We start from the raw sequence: 23,754 nt of genomic DNA, 5'->3' as shown, positions 1-23,754 counted from the left end.
TCTTAGTTTGTTAAGGCAAAGTATTCAATAAAATGTTATCTGTAAATACGTAATTATTTTAAAAGAATCACGCATAATACTATAATTCAAGTCTTATATATCAAACATTTCAAATTTTATTATATAATATTTTAAGTAATTTTTTTAAGCTCAATTATATCTAATACCATTATAATAATTTTTACTTTTTTTTATAAGAATTAAATTACATAGATAGCGGTCTTATAATAGACATTACATTTAATCATGAAATTTTGTTTTATTAATCATTCATTTTCATTTGTTTTATATTAACTAGTGAGAAGTAAAACATAGTTAATATAAATAGAAAATATTATGTGTGATTTTTTCAAAATTTAAGTAATTATAGGCAATATTTATAAATCTTAAAAAGTATTACGAACTATATATTGATAGGTATTTCAGTTAAAAAATTATACATTTAAAACTTCTCAGAATTTTATTAATCATTGAATTTTAAGTTGATGAGCTGTCAAAGGATATAAAATCAATGTTTTATACGATATGTATCATAGTAATGTTTATGTCTAAGTATTTATATCTATATTTATTTTTAGTTCTTTCTCGTGTAAAGTTATTCCTAAATGATCGACCAACGTACTGATTCACTAATACGAAAATTTTAATATCGCTTTATACATTGATATAAGACCGACGATAGAAATAAAAAGGAATATTGAATCAAGAAGGTCTTTGAACATTTTGAAAACAAATCATCTTATTTTATATTCTAATTTATATTTTCTAATGCTTCTTGTACTCGGAAGCAATCGCTTACAATTTTCCATTTATCTCCCATTGCTGCAATTAAGAAGCTTTGGTTAAATGGTTTTGATGTCTTATCATCATACTTTACTTGTCCTCCAACTTTTACAAGAAATGTCAATTGATCTGCCACTTCAGGACCTAAAAAATAATTTATTTATAATACATAATTTTGTTACCTATTTACAATAAAAGAAGGTTTCTACCATATATACTTCTCTATTGTAAAAGCATACTATAATATATATTTATATATCTTATCTTTTTATAGTTGCTTTTATTTATTGATATAATATGTGCTATTATTTACTATGTATAGCTATTTACCTGTTATCGGTTGAGCATCTAAAGTAAAAACAGAATGATCTGAAGGTGGCAGATCTGTCCAAAATTTCTGTATATTATCTTTACCCTCCATGCCATTTCCATTCCATATTAAAGTTGCAGTATCCAGATATAATCTTGATATAAGCTAAAACAAGTATGTTGATATATATCTAATTAATTTATGACGTAATTAACATTTGTTTTACTTTTATTGATTTATACTAACATTAATCAATTTATAAAAAATTTAGAACATTGAAATTACTTACATATCGACGTTTATCTAAACTTTCATAATAAAGTTTTGTAAATTCTTCAGCCGTTCGGCAAGCCTGATCGATCTTCGTCTTCAAATCCTAAAAGGTAGTAATTATACTGTAAAATTTTCAACGATGTTAGAAAAAATAATATTCCTTAAATACCTGCTCCATCCTTTATAATTATCTGCTAAAATAGCTGCTAAGGAAGTTTTAAGATATCCTTTGATTTCAAATTATCTAAAACGTAAATATAACCTCTGTAATATAAACTACTTTTTTACAGTGAAAATACAAGAATAAATACTAATTATCATGACAAATTATTTTACGATTTAATAATTTATTTATTTTAAATTGTAAAATAATTAAAAAATATAATTTGTTTCCTTATGTTTTTGAAAATAAAATAATGAAAACAACATTTTTCCCCTGAGAAGACTTCTATTATGACTAGATTTCTGTATTTAATGCTTATTTAAACATGAAAAATTAAAAAATATTTTTAGTAAAATTTACAGAATCTTATATACTAGTAAATATTAGTGTATATACTAATAATGTATAAATGATTTCGAAAAAATATTATTACTATCATAAATTTTATTTTATAATCAAGTATTAAAAATAAATCAAATTTTACTCAAACCTTTTATTACACTTTTGAAGCAATACAAAAATTAATAAATATTATTTGTGTTTAACAAAATTATACACGGTGTATAAATTAATGTTATAAACTTCTATAATAATAAAATAAAAAAAGATGTACATATTTCTTTACGAGGAAAATTATATGTACTGGCGACGTAAATGTTAATACGTTAAATTTTTTTTAATTACTATATAATTATAAAAAATTATAATTATAATAAATTATTTTCATTAATTCATATAAATTTAATTTTATTCGCATACATGTATAAATCATAACAATTATCTATTATCAAATGAATATAAGTTAAGCATCAAACTCAGATGTGCAGTATAACTAGTTACTTCATGACTGCGCCACCATATGATAGTTTGTTAACAAAAATCCTAGACGACATAGTAATTTATTATCTAGAATATTTTTAAGAACAAATTATTTGGATAGTATGTTTCATCTTCTTTATAATTTCTTTTTGCATCGACAATAGATGAGAGTATAAAACCTATTAAAATATTGAACATCTATAAATATTAAAAAAAAAAATTGTAAGATAGCAAATACAAAATAAAATTTTTTTAAATCGAAAAAGGACATTTCCTTTGTTCATTTGTAGTGAATTTTAAATCACAAGACAAATTGTATTAAAAATATGCATGTGATGAAGATTCCACAGGTTCTCATTCTGCTCTGTTTCCAGAGCCCTTTGTAGCCTATGGATAAAAGCGATCGCGAGATCTTACCGTGTCGCGGGGTCACGTGACTCCGCGCTCAGACAGTTATTTTTTTAGGCATGATGGCGCCAAACAGCAGTATCCACATTAATGTAAATATAATATCGATTCGGTGCACCGCGCGAGGAAGAAAGCCATCGGGTGTCCTTACGGAGGCTATTTGAGGGCGTCGAGTGAGCTCGACAGGAGCCCTCGGCCCACGAAGTGAGTAAAACCGAGCTAGTCGCGGCTGCGACTCGAATTGCTAATGAGGACATCTTGGTTAGGCTGCCGTGACAGAGGCGTACTCGGACTACTGCCATCTCGGAGCTACCGATCGAAGAATAATTCGATCCTTCACGATCAGACATACCGGCTATTATTTGTCACGTGCATCATCGCGCGCGAAATCACCCTCTCCGCCGATAGATCAATAATAAGGCATTTACTGCCTTCCGACCATTTCTATCTTTTTCTGTCTCTTTCGTTCTTACTCTCTCTTGCGCGCGCGTGCGTGTTCATGTTTGCGTGTGCGTGTCGAACTTGTGCTCGCGTGTTCGTATCAACATCGTGTGCGTATACATTTACGTTCGTGCATACCTGTGTTTTCACATCGCGTGTGCGTATTTACTTACATTCGTGTGCATGTGTATTAAAATTCGCCTGCGTGTACGTTCAGATGTGTATACGTGCGTATCGAGATTCGTGTGCGAGTCGAGCCTGTCGCCATCTGTATTGTCAATGTTGTCGGCCAGCAGGAGCACCACCAGCCCAATGGACCCGTGAGCATTTTCGACTCTCCGCCCGATATTCTTCTAGACGTCTATTCTCGACCGCGAATCTCGACTTCCTCGTGTCGAGTCATCGAAAGTCATACGACAATCCTTCACGGTCGAGCCTCGGCGCCGCTCGAGCGTCGCCGCGGAGTAACTCCGTCGCAATGTTTACATGCCACCCGCCACGGCGATCAGTTTCTCGAAGATCATTGTGTTTTTCCAACTACTCAAGGCCTTATAACGTTACGGGAAAACGATTTCGTTTGAATTATAACTCTTCCTGCTGGACTGCCCCATTTATAACCTCTCCGCGGCGGCCATCGAGGATCAACGGCCGCAGACCCCCTGCAATACAATCGGTCTATACCATCAGTCCTTTTGTCCGAGTTTTATGCTCTCAAACGTGTTTGCGTTATTATAATTCTTATATAAAGTTTTTAATGTGTACTAATCACTAGAATTGTGAATTTGTGTTATCGAATAGTTCTAATTTCAAGTGCTGTCTTCATAAATTCAGTTTGCGAAGGAATGCTTTGTGTTTCATGCTTATGATCTCTGTGTAATACCAGTTATTTACATGTATTTTATATTTTTCTTATGTGTAACAATATGTTTACCAATTAGTTCATAGATATTGTTATAGTGTGTATTGTATGAAATATGTTTGAATGATTGTATTCCATGTATTTTTTTCTACGCAGTTACTGTTATGTATTATCATTGTGTTTATATACTGCTACTAGATTTGTTTTTTTCTTCAATTACTTGTTTGTAAATAGTTATTTAAATTTATTGATTTAAATTTATTTGAGGCAATGCATAAATTGTTGATTTTATGTATTGTTTTATTTTCATTTTAATCTGGTGTACTCCATTTATTGTATTTAAGCATGGAAGCTTTATTTTATGTAATTTTTTATTAAACTCGTGTAATATTCTACACATATTCCTTTATTTGTAAAGAACAATGAATTTTGCACAGGGAATCATCTATAGTGTTAGTACAAAATTAATAATTATATGAAGAAGTATAGAGTTAAATTTTCTTTTTTTTTTGTTTTTTTTTTTGTTTTGGCTCAGTTTAGTTAGGATAAAGCTACAATTATATCTTTATTGTTGCAGCTCCGAGAGGAATCCGCTTTCTAGATAATAAATACATGGACGACTATGTAGTGAGTAATTAAATATTTTTCCTTTTAACTTTTTTTATTTGTTTGCTCAATTTATAATAACAAAACGTTTTAGGGTGCGCGCGGCTCACCTGCACGTGCCACATACCGCTAGCTCACTTGGTATAGTAGAATGGCACAGCGAGGCAAACGAATAAATAGAAACGACAATGATTTGGCGTCTTGCCCAGGCGCAATCAAAAGGCGCAAATGTAGGGTGGGTCCAGCGACGGGTTCGTCGTCGCTGGCAGCTACCATGGGGCCCTCAGAAGAGGAGGAGACGATGGCGTCGTCCAGTCAAGGAGGGGCATCCTGGACCCCCAGACCTCTTAGTGACATCAAAATCTCTAGTATATATAATCGCTCCTCTGCTGAAGCTCCTGCAGAATTATTTCGTAAGGATTTGATTAGCGCAATGAAATTACCTGATAGTGAGCCACTAAGTCCCAATGAATATTGGGTCATTACTGATCAATGGAAGCAAGAATGGGAGAGAGGTGTTCAAGTACCTGTCAATCCAGACTCCCTTCCCGAACCAACAGTCACTATGACACAAGCAACACCCATAAAGCAGCACAGTGAATTTAAATTGTAAGTTTCATTTATAACTTATTGCATTTTTTTAATATATATGGAAATAAATAACTTTAAAGTATAATAGGAATCCAAACTCTATATTGAATTCAATAAATATCTTTTAAAAAATTGTTATGATATTACTCAAAATTTATAATATTATATTGCTATTAGCTATTCTATAATAATTAATAGTAAATAATGTTAGCAGAACAGATTTATTTTTACATATTAAAGCATAATTTTATTTAATTTAAAAATTGGAGCAGTTAATAGAGCACATCAAGAAATATTAATTTTATTTTTCAAAATAAATATTAATATTTTTAAAACAACTTAAGAATAAATCTCAATAATTTGATAATTATTTATATTTATGGAAATGTAATTCTTATTCATTCGATTTTTAGTTAAATCTTAGATATGTATTATTGCTTACATCAATAATAATAAGTAACACAATAAATAAATATATGCAAGATATTGTTTCATTACATTTGTCAAATAAATTTAATAATTTTCTTTGGTAATACTGTTTTTATAGACCTAAAAAATTCATAAGGATATCTCGTGACGATTATTTCAACCCTGAAGATCATCATTTAAGCACAACGCCGGCGCGAGCAGAAAAAGCTTGTGCCTATGATCTTGACGATACTGATATTGCTTGGTTGGATGTATTAAATGGTGAACGTGCTCAGGTATATTTTAAATTTAGTAATTTTTCTCATATAAAGTTCTTTAACCCTTTGCGGATGATCGGCACATATGCGTTCAACAAATGGCAATCGGTAATAAAGTATCACTAATGTCTGCGTTCGGTTAACGTTCAGCTTGCAATTTAACAAGGCTATATTATTTCAAGATTGAAAAAATTTGATAAAAAAGTGTTACATCTCGCAGTTCTGAAGGAATTGAAACTGGATGAATATTCTATTGGGTGACATTATGTAAAGACAATTCTAATTATATTAGTATATTTATAAGTACATTTTAAGTGTATTCAGATGTTTCCAAAAAAGGTACTAAAATGACAAAAAAGAAATTTTTTCATTTGTTAGATTTATTCCTATACAATACACGCATCATTTATTAAAAACTCATTGGTTAAAAAAGAAAAATTTACTGAATTGTATCTTTTATTAGTAAAAGAAATGTTACAAAAATATCTTCAAAGTATGTATAGAATCATCTATTGCTAAAAATTTTACAATTTGTCCTTCTACTTAATAGAGAGGCATTTTATGTCAAAATGTTCAAGTCAAATAGAAATTTTGAAATTAGCAAGAAATGTGTTGTATGATTGAAATGTAAACAATAAAAAGATACATAATATGAATGTAAGAAATGTAACATAGGTCAGTGCATTAATTAATATTTTGAAATATATTATACAAAAAAAATGATTCATTTGAATATTTATGATTTTATTATGAAATGTGATCTAATACTAATAATTTAAATACCTAATAAAAGAATATTAGTAAACGAGTTAGCATATTTTATTAATCCTTTGGATACTGTAGATGTGTATACGTATCCAAAATTTGGTAACTTTCTACGGGTGCTATGGGTAATATTATGTGCATTGACGATTGTGAGCTAATAGTTTAAAATTATTATTTCTACTTGGGCTTCATTTAATTTTGGACTGTTCTGTCTGCAAAGGATTAAATAAATCTTCAATTAACTAAATCAATAAATTTTTTTACTGAATTGAACAATATTATTTCCATGAATTATTTTTGATATTTATTGTTTGTATTTTATTTATTTTAGATTTTCAATGTTATTATGTTTAATTAAAATTTTATAATTTTATCACATTAAATTACAATTTTAGGCTGGTCAATTACCTATCACGGAATCGCAATTAGAACGTGTGATAGAAGAATTGGAAGTTCGTTGTTGGGAAAGAATACAGACCATCGTAAAAAACGAAGAAGGCCTTGGCATTGAATATGATGAGAATGTAATTTGTGACGTTTGCAGATCTGTAAGTGTTTTCTGATTAATTTTATAAAACAAAGTTAGCATGATACTAAAATGCAATAATTATTGATTAATTGTAAAAAATTATTTTGTTAGCCTGATTCTGAAGAAGGAAATGAAATGGTATTTTGTGACTGTTGCAATATATGTGTACATCAAGCATGTTATGGAATTACTTCAATACCAGATGGTTCATGGTTATGTAGAACTTGTTCTTTAAGTCAACGACCAGACTGTGTTCTTTGTCCTAACAAAGGTGGTGCTATGAAGTGTACACGTAGTGGCCAGAAATGGGCTCATGTTTCTTGTGCTTTATGGATCCCAGAAGTCAGCATTGGCTGTGTTGAAAGAATGGAACCTATTACTAAAATATCCAGCATTCCGGTATATGAAACAATTTTATATAAATATTTAGTGCAAATTTCATAGAAAAAAAATAAAAAGTTCCATGTTTATATAATAAATTTGTATATATAGCAAAGTCGATGGGCTCTAATATGTGTGCTGTGTCGAGAAAGGGTCGGTGCTTGTATCCAGTGCAGTATAAAGACGTGTAAGACAGCCTATCACGTAACGTGTGCCTTCAAATATGGTTTGGAGATGAAGGCAATCATTGAAGATGAAATGGCTGACGATGGAGTAAAATTAAGGGTATTAATCAACAACAAATTGCTTTAATTATATATAAAAAATGAAATATTTTTGAAAACGTAAACATAAAAGCAAAAAAGAATTTATCTGTTAAATTACATGAAAAAGATACATGGTTAGAACATCAAATAATATTACATCAGTATAAAAGATATTGAAGTGTAATCTTAAGAGATTTTCTGCAGTTTTTTAGAATAAAGATGTAAATATTTTATTTATAGTCCTACTGTCAGAAACATAGTAGAACAAATACGAAAGATAAAGTTCAAGGCACTGGAGGCAGTATAGGAAGTGGAGCTGACAAAGCAGGATCAGATTCTGAAGATGCAGAATCTAGAAGACGTAAAAGGAAAGATATGACTTCTGAGGAAAAAAATCAAGCACGTGCTGCAAAGTATGTTCAATTGTTTTTTTATTTGTGTTTCACTATTAGAAATCTATATTTAAATTTCTTGCCATAATAAGCATATGTCTATTTTTTTATTAGATTACAAGAAATTGAAGCAGAATTTGACAAACATGTGAGTTTGAAGGATATCGCTTCGCAGCAATTGGATGTGGATCCTGATGGTATTGTCTACATTTATAATTATTGGAAGCTCAAAAGAAGAGTAAGTAATGCACGAAAATGTAATATGTTAATTATAACAAGTAATAATTTTTTGTTATTTACCTTGTTTTAATTATCAAGAGCTTAAAATAATTATCTGATCCATTATAGTACTTCTTTAAAAGTATTTATTTAAAAGAATTTTATTTTTACAGTAATATAGAAATTTGTGTTATGTATTTAATTTTAATTTTACTTTATTTTATATCAAAATGAAATAAATTTAATTTTTTGTATTCAATCTGATAGGCCGGACATAACAAACCGCTATTGGCACCGCGTTGTGGAGAACTTTCGGGTAGTGGATCGCGTAATCAAGGACAAGCAGCAGATCTCGAAAAGATGAGGACATTCGTGCAATTGCGTCAAGATCTAGAAAGAGTACGAAATCTGTGTTACATGGTTGGCAGAAGAGAAAAACTCTGTCGATCTTTTCTCAGATTACGAGAACAAACCTTCCACAAGCAAGCTTTAGTAATGTCTGGACCACCTTTACCACCAGCAGCAGCCGCTGCTGTAATGGAAGCTAATCATGGCCCGTCGATATACGACCGATTATATTCTCATCCTGACTCGGAGGATCATACTCATGACTTTGACACAATTGTTGCCAGAATTGCTGGTATAGACTCTCCGACTAATGAAGAAAAGAAGACACAACAACAACCACATCAACAACAACAACAACAGCAGCAGCAGCAGCAGCAGCAACAACAGCAGCAGCAGCAGCAGCAACAGCAGCAGCAGGACTTTAATGGTGCCTCTAGTAAAAAATTGTACTTCAATGGCTCCGTCCGGAGAAAGAACCTTTATGGCAGTGATTTATCATCTGTCAGTAGTAGTGAAACGGATGCTGCAAAGGCAAAAACAACTGAAAAATCGAAGAACTTGAAACTCGAAACTGAGTCAAGTACAGAAGAGGAAACTAACGTTTCGGCAAAAACCAAATTATCTCGAAGAAAAACGAAAAAGAATGTTCAATCGGCAGATAAATTGCATTCAACACTTAGAGAAAATAGTGAAAATGAAAAGCTTATGAATAGTAGATCGCATACACTCGAACATATGGAAAAGGAATTAGGAAGTGCTTCTGGTAGTGAAAGTGATGAGTTGTTAACATTAAGCAGTGGTGCAACAAAGCATCTTGTTGCTTCAGCCATTTATTCAGATACTGATTCTGACTCTCAAGAACACGCATCTCATTCTGCAGTGTTAATCACGAAAGCAGCTGTCAAGGAGTTTTCCGCGGCAAATTTGTCGAAAAACTCGCAAAAAAGCTTCGGCAAAGATTCTAGACACGTTGAATTTACGTGTCACAACACAGGATCGAAGAATAAAGAAAATCAAAATAAAACTAGCGCAAAAAAGAAGGAATATATACCTTCTGCGTTGATTGTTCCACAGAGACAAGCTGCAAAGAAAGCTTCTGAAATCATGCAACGCACACAAGGCAAAAAAGACAATTTAGTGCCTGAATCTACACCGGAAGTAATTAAGTCTCCCGTGGAGGAACTTCCGAAAGGTTCTTCTTCAAAACAATCAAAAGATAAAAGTCCTAATAAAAAGCAAAGAGAAAATAAACAGTCAAAAGAAAATAAGAATAATGATGTGTATGATTTCGATAAAGAATTTGGAGATGGAACTGAGATTTTGGCATACGTACCGCAAAGACAAGCTGCTAAAAAAGCTGCGGAACACATTAAAAGTGGTATGGGGACTAAAACTACACAACAAATAGAACAAGAAGTACTTGAAGGGAGATCGAAAAAGGAATCTCCAGAGACAGGTAAAAGGAAAGAACTTAGGAAGGATGATTCTTCGCGAAAAGAAGAACTTTCTTCACGAAAAGAAGAAACATCTTCATCGTCATCGTCGTCATCGTCCTCCTCATCCTCTTCATCATCTTCATCCTCTTCTTCATCTTCTTCTTCCTCATCCTCTAGAAAAGAGGATCTTACATCTAGAAAAGAAGAATTGACTTCAAAGAAAGAAGAAACTTCTTCTAGGAAAGAAGAAATTATCTCAAAAGACAACCGCTCGAGAAGGCCTAGGAAACCGACAGAGCGGAAATCAGTGCTTTCGAGTAACAGCGATAGCAGCAGTAGTAGTAATAGCTGTAGCAGTTCCTCAGAAAGTAGCAGTGATTCTGAGAATCTAGAACGGAGGAAATATTCAGATGAGTTGATAGATGGTTCTTCTTCTACTACTTCCTCTGAAAGTGACTCTGGCAATAGAACAAAAAACAAAACAGTTACAACTCCAAGCACAGCTAATAGGAGACAGCAACATAGCAAAACGTCACCGGAACGACAGGAAGTTGAAAGAAAACCAATTTCAGGGCGGAAACTCAAGAAGCTGCCCGAGAAGAAGCTTAAAACTTCCGACGGGCGGCGGGGACCTGAGTTTCAGCCGCCTATTGAGAGAGAGGAACCTCGTAGAACCACAAAAGATCAACAACAACAACAGACACAACAACAAGAAGCAATTGTCAAAAAACAAGATCAAAGAGATAACAAGAAGCAACCACCAGCAGCAACAGGAACGGAGGTTGATGAGGATTTGCTCGTTGGGGCTGGAGATCATGATGGGTCAAGAAGTATTTCTGGGTCCAGACCTACCAAAAAGTCGGGTCAAACTGGTAAGCAGCAATCTTTGCCAAGGAAAGAAGATAAAAAGACCAAATCCGAAAGCAGAAAGCGAAAACCGAACGAATCCATTACGAAGGATGAAAAGAGTGGGAAGGAGACGGTTAAGAAACCGGAGAAACGGTTAAATGACAAACAGCCTATCAAGATAATAGAAAAGAAAGACGAAGAAGACTGTAAGAAGGATGAAGAGAAGATTGTTGATCAAGAAAAAGGTAATGAATGCATAGATATTTCTACGAAGTACGAGGAGAAAAAGCTTAAAAAAATAGGAGGTAAAGATGCAATCAATACTTTGGAAGAAGAGATGAAACAACGTAGAGCGGAAAGAGATAGCCCGAAAAAGTCACTGAGGGGATTAGACAAATTGTTAGAAAAACGAGAGCATCATGATAAAATGTCTAAGAGTAAAAATTCAGAGGTGAAAATTGAGAAAGTTACTTGTGACGATGAGAAGGAAGAAAAGGAATCCATGGAAGAAAATCAGCAAATGAAAGACATTGTAAAGGATGAAGATCATAAAAATCATATTAACGAAAGTAATATCACTATTGAGAAACCAAAACCAGAAGAACAATTAGGGGAAGAGACAATAAAGAAGGATATTGTTGAGGTATCACAAATTGAAAAAGTTCCAATTGGGAAGAGAAAAACGGATCGAAATTTAGGAAAAAATTTGGAAAACATTATTGAGCAACAAAGTGTTGAACCACAAAGTATTGAATCGCAAGTTGTTCCTACGGAAGAAAGTATTCAGAAAGAAAACAACGAGGACGATAATGTTAAGTCTGTTTTGGAAAGAATAGAAAATTCAGAGAAAGAACACCAGAAACGACGAAAATCGACAAATAGGTCGATTTTTTCGCCACAACATGGTAAAGATGCAAGTGTTTCAGAATTGTTTGACTTTGATCAAGATATGTTAACGGAAGAAATAGTGAATGAAGACGGATTCGGTATATCAAGAGATGCAGAAGAACGAGGTGTACCATTAAGTTTCTCGTTTAATAATGAGTTGTGGTTCAAGGAAGATTCGAAAGAAGATAGTGCTAGGGAAACGTTGCATCTCGTTGAAAAATTGCGTATGGAACTTTCGAAGAAATCAAATTCTAGTCAGTTCGAATTAGAGGCAGTACCTGTAGATGGCGAAATCAAAAAGGAAGAACCACCGTTAGAGAAAACGTATGAGCAGCAGCAACTACCACAGCAACTTCAACCACAACAGCCACAGCCACCACAATTGCAACTGCAACAACAGCAACAACAGCTTACCCAACAACCAGAAAAAGATACAAAAATTCTTGAGCCTATTACAGAACCAGTCCTAAATGTGAAAAACATTGAAATTTCTGAAGAAGAGGTAGCTAATAATGAAACCCGTCCCAGTAGCTGTAAGAGTACAATAGAAGAAAAGAGGAAAACTTGTTACTCGAGTGGTAATGATAGGTATGCGGCCTATGAAGAAGATCGTGAAGCGAACAAAGTAAGCTTAGTGGAACGATCGAAGCTTGATCGAGCAGAGACTGACGAAAGATGGGTTCCACCGAGTATTAATAGTTTTGAACCCAGTGATGTGCAACATTTGAATGCTTTGATGGAAACACAAAATCGTCGATATGGCAATCATCAATTTCCTAATGAATCTATTCCAGAAAACGAGTCCATTGCGCGTACTCATTTGAATGCACCGAATATACAGGAACAATATCTTTTACAGCAACCACATTCGATTCTTCATAGCCAGCAAGAACCACACGAAAGAACTATGCTCGATCAACAAATACCTGAAGAAAATCCTATGGAAATGATGAACAGACATTTAATTGGATTGCCAGCATCAGAGGATGACCAAGCTACTGAAATGATGGATAGAGTGCTTGAAAAGGAGGATGACGTTGTTAGGCAGCAGGAGTATGATCAAAATTCCCCGTATAATGATATAAATGGTCGTCCAGATACTAGGTGGGCGGAAAGTCAAGTTTTACCTTCTCGTAGGTCCACATCTTCTTCGATTACTTCCGCCTCCTCAGCAGAGGATCATTCCATTCCACCGTATAAGAATGTAGCGAGCATTCCGTTTCAACCATGTTCCATGGAAGCAACGTATTACGCAGATTCGAGTTATGGTACTGGTCCAGTCAGTCTGTTTCCACCTGTTTCCTGTGCAGCACCTGTACCTTATCCTTCTCCTGGGCCGGCCCTTTTTCCACCAGCATTTGGAGCAGCTTTTCCAGGAGCACAATCATTATTACCACACGTGAAGCCGTTAGAAGACTCGCTGAATCTACAAGCTTCACCGTGTACCGCAGCGTTCACGTCTTCCTCACATAACATGGCACTTACTGCAGCCATGGTCTCACCTACTAAAATAGTAACTCCACCTCCACCACCACCTCCACCACCTCCACAAGTCACGGCTCCACCTGTAGATTCTATAGAGAGGACGCAACAGCAATTACAAACGCAAGTAGTCGATTCACCCTCCTTGCCAATAAATTTCCTAAACACCGTAGCACCAGAGAGTCATGTCAGTGATACCGTTGTTGAAAGTCTTCAAGAAGCTCTGACAGATGGCAAAAGTCAACACTCTGGGAAGAAATCACCTTGTAAACCTACCAGAACTTCTGCCCGTGTGACATCGTTACAAGGAAAATCTCCAGGAAAGTCTCCGAGACAGGAAGCTCAGAAAAATGTACCTGGTGCGCGAGGTCGTGGCAGAGGAGCAAAGAATTCAGCGCAACACTCCGGTTACAGAGGACGTGGACGTGGAAGAGGCAGAGGACGAGGTAGAAGTGGACAAAACTCAGGTCTTTCTTTGGTTTCTGGTGTAGGTGTCGGTCAACACGATGACTCTATCCAGAATAAACTAGTCGGAACAGTATACGACTTCGATTCCGACGAAGATTCGACTAGTGAAGCGAACATCGCTGATTTGCGTACTATGAGGGAGCGAAAGAAATCTACCGATGCTGCAGCAGCCGGAGTTGAAAGGAGAGATTCTGCAGTCATAGCTTCCGGAGAAAGCGTTCAATCGAGACTCTCTAGTCCTGGAGGTACTAAAAAATATCTGGAAGATAGGAGACTTTCTTGCTCTCCGGGTCATGATGATTCCGCTATTGTGGAAAATCAGTCAAATGCCGGACAGAGTTTCGAAGCCGTCCTACCACTTATTCCTGGTCCTGTCGACATGAGAACTTATAATTCGACTCTCGATGCTTCAAGCTCTTCCACATTGCACGGCCAAACATATGAGAATCATTTCCTGGGTACGTTTACGAGTGTTTCCGCAAATGATCCTGCTTTGCCGGATATTGAGGAAGATCTCGAGAAAGAATTAAGATCCGCACTGACCAAGCAAGGTCAGGAAGACTGTTCGAAACCGAGTTTTGACGCGAGTATTGATGCCTCGTCTTCCGGCTTTGTAGATGCCAATAAGGTCTCCTTGACTGACTCAAGGAACCAACTGAAGGTTAAGATTAAAGGTCCTTTCCTTGATGCGAATTATGTTGCTACCTCGTCGGTACCACCGCTTGCTCAACAAGCACCTGTAATAATCACTCCAACCGCTACCAGTGCTTCCATCGCTTCCGGAACCTCAAATCTTAGACGAATGCGAAAGAAGGAATTGCTCAGACAGTACTGTTCTCAGGATATGAATATGGACGAGCCAGGCTGTGGAAACCTTGCTACGTCTGCACCAATCATCATGCCACAAATTAATCGCACAGTAATAACGATACCGAAAGCGGTTGCCTCAATGACCAGCATACCTACAAGAGAAGATTATAAAGCAGTTGTTGATGCGAACATGGAAAAAAAGAGAAGGAAAGAGAGATCCACCGGGTTTCTGGATACTAACGAGGAAGAGGGAAGCGTTGAGAGAAGGCGGGGCAGTGCTACTAACGGTGCTAGTTCCAGCGGTAACGCTCCGGTAGGAAACACAGATCGTAGGAGAGCAAGGCAGAGTAGTGCTGTTAGATCAACAACTACGACGACTACAACCACTACCACGAACAGTGGTCCGCCGAAGTTGAAGATCAAAATCGGCAATAGCATAATAGGTGGGCAGGAAAGTGGTCAGGATGACAGGACAAGGATCAGGCCACCGAAGAAGCGGTTGAGCAGTATTCCTAGTAGTACACCGAGTATCGAGGAATTAAGGAGGGAAAGTATGAAGTTTAGGCGTATGATAATGGCCGGTTTCGATAATGATGAGAAACTAAGGGCAAAGAGTAAAAAGGATAAGAATGGTAAACGAAAGAAACGACAGTCAAGTAGAAAAGAAGCTAGGGTACGTATCCTTGAAGGTGGAACGGCACCACCGAAATTAATCATAAGACTGGGCAAAGGTAATGATTCTCCGGACGAATTACCAATCTTGCTCACGGACGAAGAAGAAGATGAAGAAGAGGAACGACATCCGACTGATAGTAGAGTAGGACCTCCACCCCCGGAACCGGCTAAAGATGAACCTGTCTATCCATCAATAGCTGCTAACATTGAAGAGAAACAACCTACCGATCCGGATACTGGTGGCAGCGCACCAAGAAACGTTCGTTCGGCTAAAGTAACGCCGATCAGGTTAAAATTGACACGCTGCCAAGAGGGCTACGAATTGAAGGGCTCGCCAGTTCACGGCGAGGAGTCCAATTTAATGACGGAGAAACCGCGAAGTCCCGAAGTTTCAAACGAGATGAGAAACCCACCAGTCAAGGGCCAAGACGAAGAATCCTCCAGGGAGGAGGAAGAAGAAGAAGAGGAGGAAAACAATAGTTCCGTGCAAAGGGACTCCTCCACGTGTCCTACCGCGGCAAGTATACCGCAGGGATGCCAAGTTAGGTGATAATTAATGATACTCGTGGAGTAATGGAGCAGAGGACACAAACATACATACACACGGTGCTTGTATGATTTTTACAGTCGATAAAGAAAACGGACTCGATACACGTTTGCGGTTACTAGCTGTGAAAGCACGTTGCCGTAATAAGGTGAAAAACTGTTCCTCCAAGATACGGTCCAAGAAGATCGAGGTATTGCATATTCTTACAATACAATTTTATTACAATCGTTACAGTTTATCATTGGCTTAATGGGAAAACTGTGGAAAAACAAAGGATGTTTAATACCATCTTGATATTTGTTTTAAATCGAGTCAAATATTTTACTAATATTAATAAATTATATTTTACGTCCATAGTAGCTCAAAATAATAGTCAAATTGTTTGTGATTAAAACTTTTTATTTTGCGGACAGATTTAAAATTATCCATAGAAAATTAATATCGTGTAAAAATTTATATAGTTGATATCTTATCAACTGTTCCCATTAAGCCTATGATATGATAATTTTTTATACGCATTTTTTACGATTTCTTGCAAGATTTTACAAAGTTGTATGTAAGAATTACTTGCATTACTTTGTTGATAATATAAAGAGTTAGTTACTGAGCCAGCAAAACCATTCGAAACAGAGGTTTCAAAGGCAGTTCAAAGACAGTCCTATACCCTTTTGTTGCTACAAGCCTATCTAATGCATCTTGATTTAGATTCATAAACATCACTTGCTATCTAGAATCCATGGCAGTTAAATGAACCCATTCTGGATTAACAGATGATGGAATGATGTTAGTAATTTTCTCCTTGTTAGTTTGCAAGATTATTTCCCAGTGTATAACCCAGGTTTAGATAACTTAATGAATTGAACTGGTTTCCTAGTTGGGCTTGAGCTTGTAATTGGAAGAGAAATTACTGCAGGGATTGCTTCTTGTTCAGTTGGAAGGAGATCTAATTTCGCAATCTTCAGAACAACAGCTTCTACGGTTTCTGTTTGAAACTTGAAATCAGCTGAGACAAATTGCTAATTCCATTTGCGAATTTGGTGATCATATTTGTGATCCTTTCTTATTATTCGTATCTCCAGTTCTTTTATGGTGCCTTTTCTGTCTTTAACATATATGGAGACCATCTGAAAACATCTGAAAATGGTCTCAATCCCTTTTGATCATATCTGATATAATGTGCCAATTGAGATCCCATTTTAGTTATTTAGTTCATCTCCATTATGAAGAGTCAGTTTAGGACAACTATCAGTTGTTGGGGACATGTTTTATGCTATCTAAAGGAAATAACGAGAATTTTCTTCCTCCTGTAATTCTTTAATGTTTTTAAGATTAGTTAGAAACTTAAAGTTTCCACAGTTCAGCCTTCAGTTTAGAAAACCAACCCTCTTCTTGTTATATAATAACTTCAGATTCTGGTACTAGAAGATCAGATTCCACTAACTTTGTCTATTAATTTTCTAATTTATCTTTTATCTACCAGATTATCTTTTAGATTAAATTTTCACTCGTCCCAATCTTTGTATCCCTGATATATGTATTCGTTTTTAATTAAACTAGTCTCCTTAACGTTGCAACTTACGTATCACCCTCGAAATCTCGAAAAATCTGACTTGTAGATCGAATCAATCGTCTCCTCTTATCTTCACTTAGCACATTGTATAAGACTGCTACAATCTGTCTGTTATCTGGAGCCACTTTTCTTAAAAAATTGTTACACGATGACTCTATCCAGAATAAACTAGTCGGAACAGTATACGACTTCGATTCCGACGAAGATTCGACTAGTGAAGCGAACATCGCTGATTTGCGTACTATGAGGGAGCGAAAGAAATCTACCGATGCTGCAGCAGCCGGAGTTGAAAGGAGAGATTCTGCAGTCATAGCTTCCGGAGAAAGCGTTCAATCGAGACTCTCTAGTCCTGGAGGTACTAAAAAATATCTGGAAGATAGGAGACTTTCTTGCTCTCCGGGTCATGATGATTCCGCTATTGTGGAAAATCAGTCAAATGCCGGACAGAGTTTCGAAGCCGTCCTACCACTTATTCCTGGTCCTGTCGACATGAGAACTTATAATTCGACTCTCGATGCTTCAAGCTCTTCCACATTGCACGGCCAAACATATGAGAATCATTTCCTGGGTACGTTTACGAGTGTTTCCGCAAATGATCCTGCTTTGCCGGATATTGAGGAAGATCTCGAGAAAGAATTAAGATCCGCACTGACCAAGCAAGGTCAGGAAGACTGTTCGAAACCGAGTTTTGACGCGAGTATTGATGCCTCGTCTTCCGGCTTTGTAGATGCCAATAAGGTCTCCTTGACTGACTCAAGGAACCAACTGAAGGTTAAGATTAAAGGTCCTTTCCTTGATGCGAATTATGTTGCTACCTCGTCGGTACCACCGCTTGCTCAACAAGCACCTGTAATAATCACTCCAACCGCTACCAGTGCTTCCATCGCTTCCGGAACCTCAAATCTTAGACGAATGCGAAAGAAGGAATTGCTCAGACAGTACTGTTCTCAGGATATGAATATGGACGAGCCAGGCTGTGGAAACCTTGCTACGTCTGCACCAATCATCATGCCACAAATTAATCGCACAGTAATAACGATACCGAAAGCGGTTGCCTCAATGACCAGCATACCTACAAGAGAAGATTATAAAGCAGTTGTTGATGCGAACATGGAAAAAAAGAGAAGGAAAGAGAGATCCACCGGGTTTCTGGATACTAACGAGGAAGAGGGAAGCGTTGAGAGAAGGCGGGGCAGTGCTACTAACGGTGCTAGTTCCAGCGGTAACGCTCCGGTAGGAAACACAGATCGTAGGAGAGCAAGGCAGAGTAGTGCTGTTAGATCAACAACTACGACGACTACAACCACTACCACGAACAGTGGTCCGCCGAAGTTGAAGATCAAAATCGGCAATAGCATAATAGGTGGGCAGGAAAGTGGTCAGGATGACAGGACAAGGATCAGGCCACCGAAGAAGCGGTTGAGCAGTATTCCTAGTAGTACACCGAGTATCGAGGAATTAAGGAGGGAAAGTATGAAGTTTAGGCGTATGATAATGGCCGGTTTCGATAATGATGAGAAACTAAGGGCAAAGAGTAAAAAGGATAAGAATGGTAAACGAAAGAAACGACAGTCAAGTAGAAAAGAAGCTAGGGTACGTATCCTTGAAGGTGGAACGGCACCACCGAAATTAATCATAAGACTGGGCAAAGGTAATGATTCTCCGGACGAATTACCAATCTTGCTCACGGACGAAGAAGAAGATGAAGAAGAGGAACGACATCCGACTGATAGTAGAGTAGGACCTCCACCCCCGGAACCGGCTAAAGATGAACCTGTCTATCCATCAATAGCTGCTAACATTGAAGAGAAACAACCTACCGATCCGGATACTGGTGGCAGCGCACCAAGAAACGTTCGTTCGGCTAAAGTAACGCCGATCAGGTTAAAATTGACACGCTGCCAAGAGGGCTACGAATTGAAGGGCTCGCCAGTTCACGGCGAGGAGTCCAATTTAATGACGGAGAAACCGCGAAGTCCCGAAGTTTCAAACGAGATGAGAAACCCACCAGTCAAGGGCCAAGACGAAGAATCCTCCAGGGAGGAGGAAGAAGAAGAAGAGGAGGAAAACAATAGTTCCGTGCAAAGGGACTCCTCCACGTGTCCTACCGCGGCAAGTATACCGCAGGGATGCCAAGTTAGGTGATAATTAATGATACTCGTGGAGTAATGGAGCAGAGGACACAAACATACATACACACGGTGCTTGTATGATTTTTACAGTCGATAAAGAAAACGGACTCGATACACGTTTGCGGTTACTAGCTGTGAAAGCACGTTGCCGTAATAAGGTGAAAAACTGTTCCTCCAAGATACGGTCCAAGAAGATCGAGGTATTGCATATTCTTACAATACAATTTTATTACAATCGTTACAGTTTATCATTGGCTTAATGGGAAAACTGTGGAAAAACAAAGGATGTTTAATACCATCTTGATATTTGTTTTAAATCGAGTCAAATATTTTACTAATATTAATAAATTATATTTTACGTCCATAGTAGCTCAAAATAATAGTCAAATTGTTTGTGATTAAAACTTTTTATTTTGCGGACAGATTTAAAATTATCCATAGAAAATTAATATCGTGTAAAAATTTATATAGTTGATATCTTATCAACTGTTCCCATTAAGCCTATGATATGATAATTTTTTATACGCATTTTTTACGATTTCTTGCAAGATTTTACAAAGTTGTATGTAAGAATTACTTGCATTACTTTGTTGATAATATAAAGAGTTAGTTACTGAGCCAGCAAAACCATTCGAAACAGAGGTTTCAAAGGCAGTTCAAAGACAGTCCTATACCCTTTTGTTGCTACAAGCCTATCTAATGCATCTTGATTTAGATTCATAAACATCACTTGCTATCTAGAATCCATGGCAGTTAAATGAACCCATTCTGGATTAACAGATGATGGAATGATGTTAGTAATTTTCTCCTTGTTAGTTTGCAAGATTATTTCCCAGTGTATAACCCAGGTTTAGATAACTTAATGAATTGAACTGGTTTCCTAGTTGGGCTTGAGCTTGTAATTGGAAGAGAAATTACTGCAGGGATTGCTTCTTGTTCAGTTGGAAGGAGATCTAATTTCGCAATCTTCAGAACAACAGCTTCTACGGTTTCTGTTTGAAACTTGAAATCAGCTGAGACAAATTGCTAATTCCATTTGCGAATTTGGTGATCATATTTGTGATCCTTTCTTATTATTCGTATCTCCAGTTCTTTTATGGTGCCTTTTCTGTCTTTAACATATATGGAGACCATCTGAAAACATCTGAAAATGGTCTCAATCCCTTTTGATCATATCTGATATAATGTGCCAATTGAGATCCCATTTTAGTTATTTAGTTCATCTCCATTATGAAGAGTCAGTTTAGGACAACTATCAGTTGTTGGGGACATGTTTTATGCTATCTAAAGGAAATAACGAGAATTTTCTTCCTCCTGTAATTCTTTAATGTTTTTAAGATTAGTTAGAAACTTAAAGTTTCCACAGTTCAGCCTTCAGTTTAGAAAACCAACCCTCTTCTTGTTATATAATAACTTCAGATTCTGGTACTAGAAGATCAGATTCCACTAACTTTGTCTATTAATTTTCTAATTTATCTTTTATCTACCAGATTATCTTTTAGATTAAATTTTCACTCGTCCCAATCTTTGTATCCCTGATATATGTATTCGTTTTTAATTAAACTAGTCTCCTTAACGTTGCAACTTACGTATCACCCTCGAAATCTCGAAAAATCTGACTTGTAGATCGAATCAATCGTCTCCTCTTATCTTCACTTAGCACATTGTATAAGACTGCTACAATCTGTCTGTTATCTGGAGCCACTTTTCTTAAAAAATTGTAACTAATTGGATTATACTCTGCTAAATCAAGTTATTGGTCATTATGACTTAGAGCTGAAAAATGTTCGTTCCCAAATTTGTTATCGGAAAAAGAAATAATGCACTTTGTCTCCTTCTCGGTAAAGATAAATCAAACAGGCAAGAATGGGAAAAATAATTTGATGGGAAAAGGAGCTTATGGGAAGGATTGAAAGAGTATTTATATAACCTGATTAACAAAACCTGTAGAGTTGGAAAATTTTAATTAAGTGCCGGTCGAAAAGATACATTCTCTTTCGAAAGTATTGGGATACCTAGAAAAGATAAAGTGAATCTGAGAAACCGTAAAGAATTTCTTATAATCTTTTAAAATTATTACATTGGAATGTATGAGATACATATATTCCATGTTATGATAAAAATCTCACCACTTACGATTAACATTAAATTTCCTGCTTATCGACATATCCTCCGCGTTTTTTGATTATTTCTTTAATAAATTTCGGCATCCCCCTTATTAATTCTTTTGTAGCTTCCGGTGCTATGTAATTCTATGCGTGTTGCAGATTATTCCACGCGCTATTTTCAGATTCTGTCTAAATTTTCTTTATCGAATTCAGATCTAATTGTTACGAAGACTCCTTAAAAATTTTTACAGCGCGTTTTGGTTCGTTATCGTACATTATCCTAAAATAGACAAATAATTTTTCCTTTTTAGAATTCTCTTGGTTTTTATTAAATCACCGCTCATATATGCTCCAATACGTTTTTGAAAAACATACACTCGTTATTTGCTACCAAACATCTGAAATTTAGACCTGTCTGTAATTGATCAACTTTTTTAGATTTATTATTTCATTGAGGTCGCTTTACTTTCCTTTTTTGTTTCAACGGCGGTTTCTTTTTTCTCGTTACATGGTCAGACCAGTTTCGTGTAAATGCACCCTTATCATCCAGGCAGAATTCATGAAATCGTAATATTCGTTCGCTTCAGTCGTTATTTTTCGGTTAGCGCGTTCGTTAGCCCGTTTATTCAGATTTTTGTACATATAAAGAGATGTTATCGAGGAATGATCTGCGCCGAAATTAACATAGCATCGAATGAACTCATACATTTTTAATAAATCAAATGGATTAAATGGATATATTAACTATGCAAGTAACAGATACTTACAACCCAATTTATGTGTTTGACACGATAAAACTAGCAGAAATTAATTAAATTGAACGAATAATTAGATATTACATCAGACAAGCAGGTGTCCTAATATTTTTGGGAAGGGGTATGTCTCTTTGCAATGTCACACAGAAGTTCATCCCTCTACTCGATTGGGACCGGATCACCCAAGTTGATAGGAACAGCTACCCCGAGACTAATATTTTTTGTTGTTATACTATCCGACGTTGAATTTCGGGGTTAATTCCGCCTAAAGCCATGTTGCGAAATCACTTGTTTCTGTGAATCAAAGAAATAAGATGACTCTCAACAGGTTCCATCATATATCTCCTCTTCACTCTGTTGATAATATTTATAGATCATGTTTTTTTATTTTATTATTATTTTTATTATTATTATTATTATTATTATTAATATTATTATTATTATTAATATTATTATCATCATTATCATTATTATTATTTTATGTATATACGATGATTATTCTTTGTTCATATTATTAACAAATTTCTTTTATAAACTTCACCTTCTTACGGCAACAGAAACATGAAACAAAAACGCTCATTTCGGCGAGAGGAACAAGGTGGTCGCGACTTCTAAGATATACTCGTTTTGGACTCGCTTCAACGGACGTTCTCCGACGTTAAATAAGAAGAACTTATACTCCTCGAGGAAAAGTAATCCGGTTTTATTCTTAAACAATACTCGAGAGATGAAAACGGGCGTGCCATTTCGCGGCGGCGACGAAATGTCTGTTTTCCCTTGGAAAAAAATAAAGAAAAGAAAAGAAAGCAGATTGAAGAATAGTCGAGGTCGTTGACGAAGATTTCCATGGAATCTACTGTGAACTCGATAATCTAACGTTGTAAAGAAGAAACATTTTGTCTCGTCTATAAATTCTGAAAATGAGACTGTGTATGCGTGCCTGTGCTGATTATGTGTGTGTGTGTACACTAAAACAGAACGAGAAAAATGAAAGGAAGAGACGATTAAAAATACGGGAAGGATTCTTGAGATTACTTCGTACACGACCTCGTCATTTCCTTCGCAGTAAGAACTAGTTAATTGTACATATTTGTAATCTACGATTGTATTTAGTTTAAGTCGAATAAAAAGAATGTATGTCGTGAAAGGATAATTGAGCGTGCGAGGAAAGGAGTGAAAAGCGTTGAATGTGTGA

General features: G+C 35.9%; 2 protein-coding genes across 2 annotated transcripts; one reads left to right on the top strand and one right to left on the bottom strand.

Annotated features, from left to right (window-relative positions):
* Positions 1 to 751: 751 nt before the first annotated feature.
* Positions 752 to 2,081, bottom strand: Nxt1 (NTF2-related export protein 1). Its single transcript, XM_017898029.1, has 5 exons — positions 2,020 to 2,081; positions 1,536 to 1,610; positions 1,383 to 1,469; positions 1,114 to 1,258; positions 752 to 927 (listed from the first exon to the last, which is right to left on the bottom strand). The coding sequence occupies exons 2-5, from the start codon at positions 1,542 to 1,544 to the stop codon at positions 752 to 754; spliced, it is 417 nt and encodes a 138-aa protein (XP_017753518.1). The 5' UTR covers positions 1,545 to 1,610; positions 2,020 to 2,081.
* Positions 2,082 to 3,308: 1,227 nt separating this feature from the next.
* Positions 3,309 to 23,310, top strand: rno (PHD finger protein rhinoceros). The gene is made up of 13 exons (XM_017898007.1): positions 3,309 to 3,870; positions 4,634 to 4,683; positions 4,757 to 5,271; positions 5,801 to 5,957; positions 7,100 to 7,252; positions 7,345 to 7,632; positions 7,726 to 7,899; positions 8,121 to 8,293; positions 8,387 to 8,510; positions 8,759 to 9,201; positions 9,277 to 15,993; positions 17,645 to 19,896; positions 23,117 to 23,310. The coding sequence occupies exons 3-12, from the start codon at positions 4,814 to 4,816 to the stop codon at positions 19,707 to 19,709; spliced, it is 10,752 nt and encodes a 3,583-aa protein (XP_017753496.1). The 5' UTR covers positions 3,309 to 3,870; positions 4,634 to 4,683; positions 4,757 to 4,813; the 3' UTR covers positions 19,710 to 19,896; positions 23,117 to 23,310.
* Positions 23,311 to 23,754: the final 444 nt, after the last annotated feature.

Source organism: Eufriesea mexicana, unplaced genomic scaffold (genome assembly GCF_001483705.2).
Source record: "Eufriesea mexicana isolate 0111107269 unplaced genomic scaffold, ASM148370v2 scaffold605, whole genome shotgun sequence".
Classification (NCBI taxonomy): Eukaryota; Metazoa; Arthropoda; class Insecta; order Hymenoptera; family Apidae; genus Eufriesea; species Eufriesea mexicana.
This window is presented reverse-complemented; position numbering and strand designations above follow the sequence as displayed.